Consider the following 4,469-nt stretch of genomic DNA (forward strand, 5'->3'; position numbering starts at 1 on the left):
AATTGACCACTGCTTTGCTTCTATCGGCACAGACACACAAACACCCATGTTTGTGTGTCTGTGCCGATGGAGGCAAAGCAGGCCCGTGAGTTGTGTGGAAAACGGGTACCCCACACACACACACACACACACACACACACACACACACACACACACACACACACACACACACACACACACACACACACACACACACACACACACACACACACATTTGCAGAGAGAGTGCAGACAAGCAGGATAATGGAGGAGAGGAAGGTGTTAACAGATATATTACTGGTGCTGTCAGTTAATCACCATATGCAATCCTCACCTAAGACACACACAATTGAGTGTGTGCGGAACCAATACACTGGACAATATTTGCCTGGTCTGTGATTAGATTAATCTGTCATATGTTTTGCAGCCACAGGCATCTCCTTGATATTTTTAGGTGTCCTGCTGAAATTCCACACCTATTAAAACAATACAAAGCCTTTTTCACCATGTGGAAAAAGACCAATAAATCAAGAAGATAAGTTTTGGATAATTCTGCTACCCCCACATAAATAAAAGTGTTAATCTCACACACAGAAAAAACAAACCCAAAGCAATTTAGAAACGTATTTTAAGATACTTTTATTTTTAACACGCACTAATAGCTACAAAGCAATATGATTACAATTTCCTGACAATCTTAAAAAATTAAGAGTGCAGAGGAACACAGTGTACTCCTAGAGGACCAAAGGTTCAATAATAATTTAGTAAGTAAGTAAAGAATAATTTAAACATTAAAAAAAAAAAACTCCATCAACGCCAGCAGATCACAGACGTGTGCAGGTAGTTGTGATCCTTTAAACAGCACGAGCGCCAAGCGTCCTCTAGTCAAAAAAAATACCATGCATCAGTGCAGCTGGCCTATTACAATCAGGAGAAAACACCCAGCATCTTCGGAAAACAATAGATAAGTGCACCGAAAGTGAATTGCCAAAGAGGTGTTTAAGAGAATAAGCCCGCTGTGTGAAGACCTCGGAGGGCTTTTATAAGGCAGAACGACATTGTTAAGACACTGCTGTCAGTTTACAGTACACCTCCACCCTGGAGACACAGTTGGGTCCCGGAGGGGGAAAAACAAGGCGTTACCCAAACTAGCCAAACACCAAATCAAACCAACATGAGCGTCAACACATAGACAATGAACTTAAAGAAAATAACTTAAAGATCTTACTGTGAACTTACAGATCACCCCCTGGACCAATAGGAACACACTGGTCATAATGAGAAGGGAACAGCCCGTAGCTTATGATAATAAGATACTTCCCGCCACCAAAAGTGTTTAATGTTGATATTTGCTGACGTTAAAGTTTTCTGGTTCACCTTCAGAAATGTATGCTATAATATAGTGATGATAACAGTTGTATTCTGTCATAAATGTACTATTGATGTTAGGCAAATCTATAAATGTATATATGTGTTCATATATGGAAACATCATAGCCAAGTAAGTCATCAGGTTGGTATACTGCACCTATGATGGGTTAACACGACATATAGAGAGCCGTTGGTTTATGCGGTTGTCTGGTATAGTAAGCAGCACACATGTCTCCATGTTAACTTAGTGCACCAAGTGCATTGGTGGACAAAATTATGAGGATGAAGCTGATTAAAGTGTTGGATCATCCGCCATGATTTTACCATTTTACCTCCCTCATGTGTCTGAAAAACACAGAATAAAAACGCAGGCTGGGGGTAGGGGAAAAATGTGTGTAAAATACAGGCGAACGGTTAGCAATACAACGACCTGAAGTTCTGCATTCAGTTAGTTCTGTGTTCTCCCGTACAATCATCTTCCGCAAACGAAAACCCTGACAGCTTGAACCCTATAACTTATCACCATTATTATTGCCATCATCGTCCCAAAAACTACCCCCAAAAGTCATGGCGAGCTCCACCTGTTGCTGCAGGGGTAGGCAAAACTCCAACTCCCATCGGCATGATCCGCTTTGACCCGGAGCGACGGCAGCGGGCCTCCCTGTGGTCCTCAGTCCAGATGTCCTTCAGAGTGCTGGATGCTGAACTCACAGTGCCGGCACTGCTGATGGACGGAGAGGAAGGAGCCCTTGACACGCGTGTTCACCTGACATTTGTGGCTGCAGGTGGGGCAGCGGTCCAGCAGTCGTAGCAAACTGCTGTCGTAGACGATGTACTTCGAGACGTCGCTGGTCGACCTGCGGCCGGAAGGGGAACACATCACGGATCTATCTTTTGGATTGTAGCTCAAATCGCATGACATCATTTCCTATTTTGTTACTGATTGTTACCGCTGACGTCATGCTCATGGGAAATGCAGTCTTCATTCCTAGAAACAGTCAACACTTTTCTTGTGACTTACCGCGACATACATACAATAAAAGGTCATCAGTGCACATATAAAGCCTGGATAAAATCACCATTTACTATTTAGCACTATTTATCAGTTATTTATTATTGACACTGTCATCCAAAGCTAACAGAAGAAACATTGGAAAGAGCACAGCCCCGCCATGGGTTTACAGTTAGAAAGGTTGGAGGACATACTCAGAGATGCCCGACTCCTCCAAGGTGTCGTCACTGGGGGAATCTGAGGAGCTTTCGGGGTCACTCAGGGACTCTGGACCCTCTTGGTAATGATGATGATCCGGTAGAGGCTTCTCTGTGCCCACTCCCTTCATGGTTAGCCTGGTTTGGCCACCTGTTCACAAGGCAAATTAATGTCAACACTGGCACAAAGCAATACAAGGCACTTTGTGATATTTAAATAAACACAAGGAATGATAAAAAATATACAATGTGGCCTACTACTTTTTAAGCTTGTGAAAAAAGCAGGTGAATAATTCTGTAAACTGCTGTGGTGAACGTTAACATATTTGGAGCTACTCTAGTGAGATCATTCATTGGTCGTTCTCGGCCTCACTTAAGTCACTTTGGATACAAAGCTCTGACTTAAAAAAATACATGTAATACAAGTAAAGGTAGACACACCTTGGCTTTTTCTGTTTGTTAAAGTTCCCTCTGACAACTGGGTCCCAACCGTGCGCACGCTCTTAGCAGGTAGGTAGCACTGGAGGCCAATCTCCCGTGCACATACTGGGTAGGACTGACAGGCCACATCAGTTTTTTTGACAAGTGAAACTGCAGCTCCCTGTACAAATGGACAGAGATGGAAATAATGTAGATTTTGGTTAGCTCAGTTGTTTATTTCTCGTTTTTTGACAGCCCAAGTTTGTCTGATGTTGCGTTTTCTCCTCTAAACCTTTCATGGACACATTTATAACACTACAATTGCCTGCAAGTCGCATGGATACACCAAGTACAAAACATACCCTTCTGGATCTAACTAAATGAACAAACATTGAACAGATGCACCATACAATAAATAAAATGCAATCATGAGATATATCCATACAGGCCACACACACACACACACACACACACACACACACACACACACACACACACACACACACACACACACACACACACAATGACAATACACGGGAACAAACGTAACAGGCGAATGTAAGGGCAACCTGCAGGTCGGGGTTGCTAGTACATTGTTATAACACAGATTAGGACAGCAATACAGGCTAAATAACAAAACTTGAATTTACCCCATCAATGACACAACAACACTTACATTTTGGCTGCCACTTAGGGCTGCGACGTGTGGATAGATGGTTGGAACAGCATCGTGTTTCAAAATCAATTTTTTTGCAAAACCCATCGCTTTCTGCATGTGGTTTTGAAAGCTGTCGTTGCTGAAATGGGCACTACACACACGTAATCCCTCAATGTTTTCATCGACATCGACACGGTATTTATAAATGAAATCTAACCACTTCTGCTTCTGAACGGGGTCCTTGGGTAAATAGTGAAAGGATGTTCCTAGCTCTGGATGGCATTTTAATACAGCGCAATCTGACATGTTTAGCAGTTAGCTACAACTCATTAGACAATGGGACTATTACTATTGTCACCATTTCCGTCAAGTTTCCATGTAAATATAGTATCAAATATAAACAATTTTATGTTTGGCTATTTTGTGAAAAACCAACGATTGAGAGCGAATTATTACGCAGGCTGTGAAGACGTACCACTGCAGCAACAACAGCTGATAAACAGTAACAACAAACAAACTGCGCAGGATCCGGAAGTTGCTCTGGCGGAAGCAGGGACAAAACGCAAGCAAGACTATTCTTCACAATAATAATAAACTTTTTAATATTTCACCACCTCAAGCAAAATAAATGAATAGCTGCTCACTATGTAATGTTGCTATTTCTATTATTGTGTATTTTCTAAAAAAACAACAACTAAAAACACTAGAGCAGGCATAGGCATAGGTCTGTGACAAATAAAAACGAAATGTTAATGAAAATGAATCAAGAATATAACACCAAAGTAGAATATATATTGTGGCGACCACTGCCGTGAAAGGCAACTCCCGTAGTC

The 4,469-nt window shown here is 41.9% G+C and overlaps 1 protein-coding gene across 1 annotated transcript; it reads right to left on the reverse strand.

The window, feature by feature from the left end:
* Positions 1–654: 654 nt before the first annotated feature.
* LOC311359277 (uncharacterized protein) lies at positions 655–4,123 on the reverse strand. Its single transcript, XM_084479269.1, has 4 exons — positions 3,655–4,123; positions 3,000–3,159; positions 2,556–2,709; positions 655–2,206 (listed from the first exon to the last, which is right to left on the reverse strand). The coding sequence occupies exons 1-4, from the start codon at positions 3,940–3,942 to the stop codon at positions 2,020–2,022; spliced, it is 789 nt and encodes a 262-aa protein (XP_084335395.1). The 5' UTR covers positions 3,943–4,123; the 3' UTR covers positions 655–2,019.
* Between the last annotated feature and the right edge of the window lie 346 nt (positions 4,124–4,469).

The sequence above is a fragment of the Micromesistius poutassou genome, assembly GCF_964030765.1.
Source record: "Micromesistius poutassou genome assembly, chromosome: 15".
Taxonomy (NCBI): Eukaryota; Metazoa; Chordata; class Actinopteri; order Gadiformes; family Gadidae; genus Micromesistius; species Micromesistius poutassou.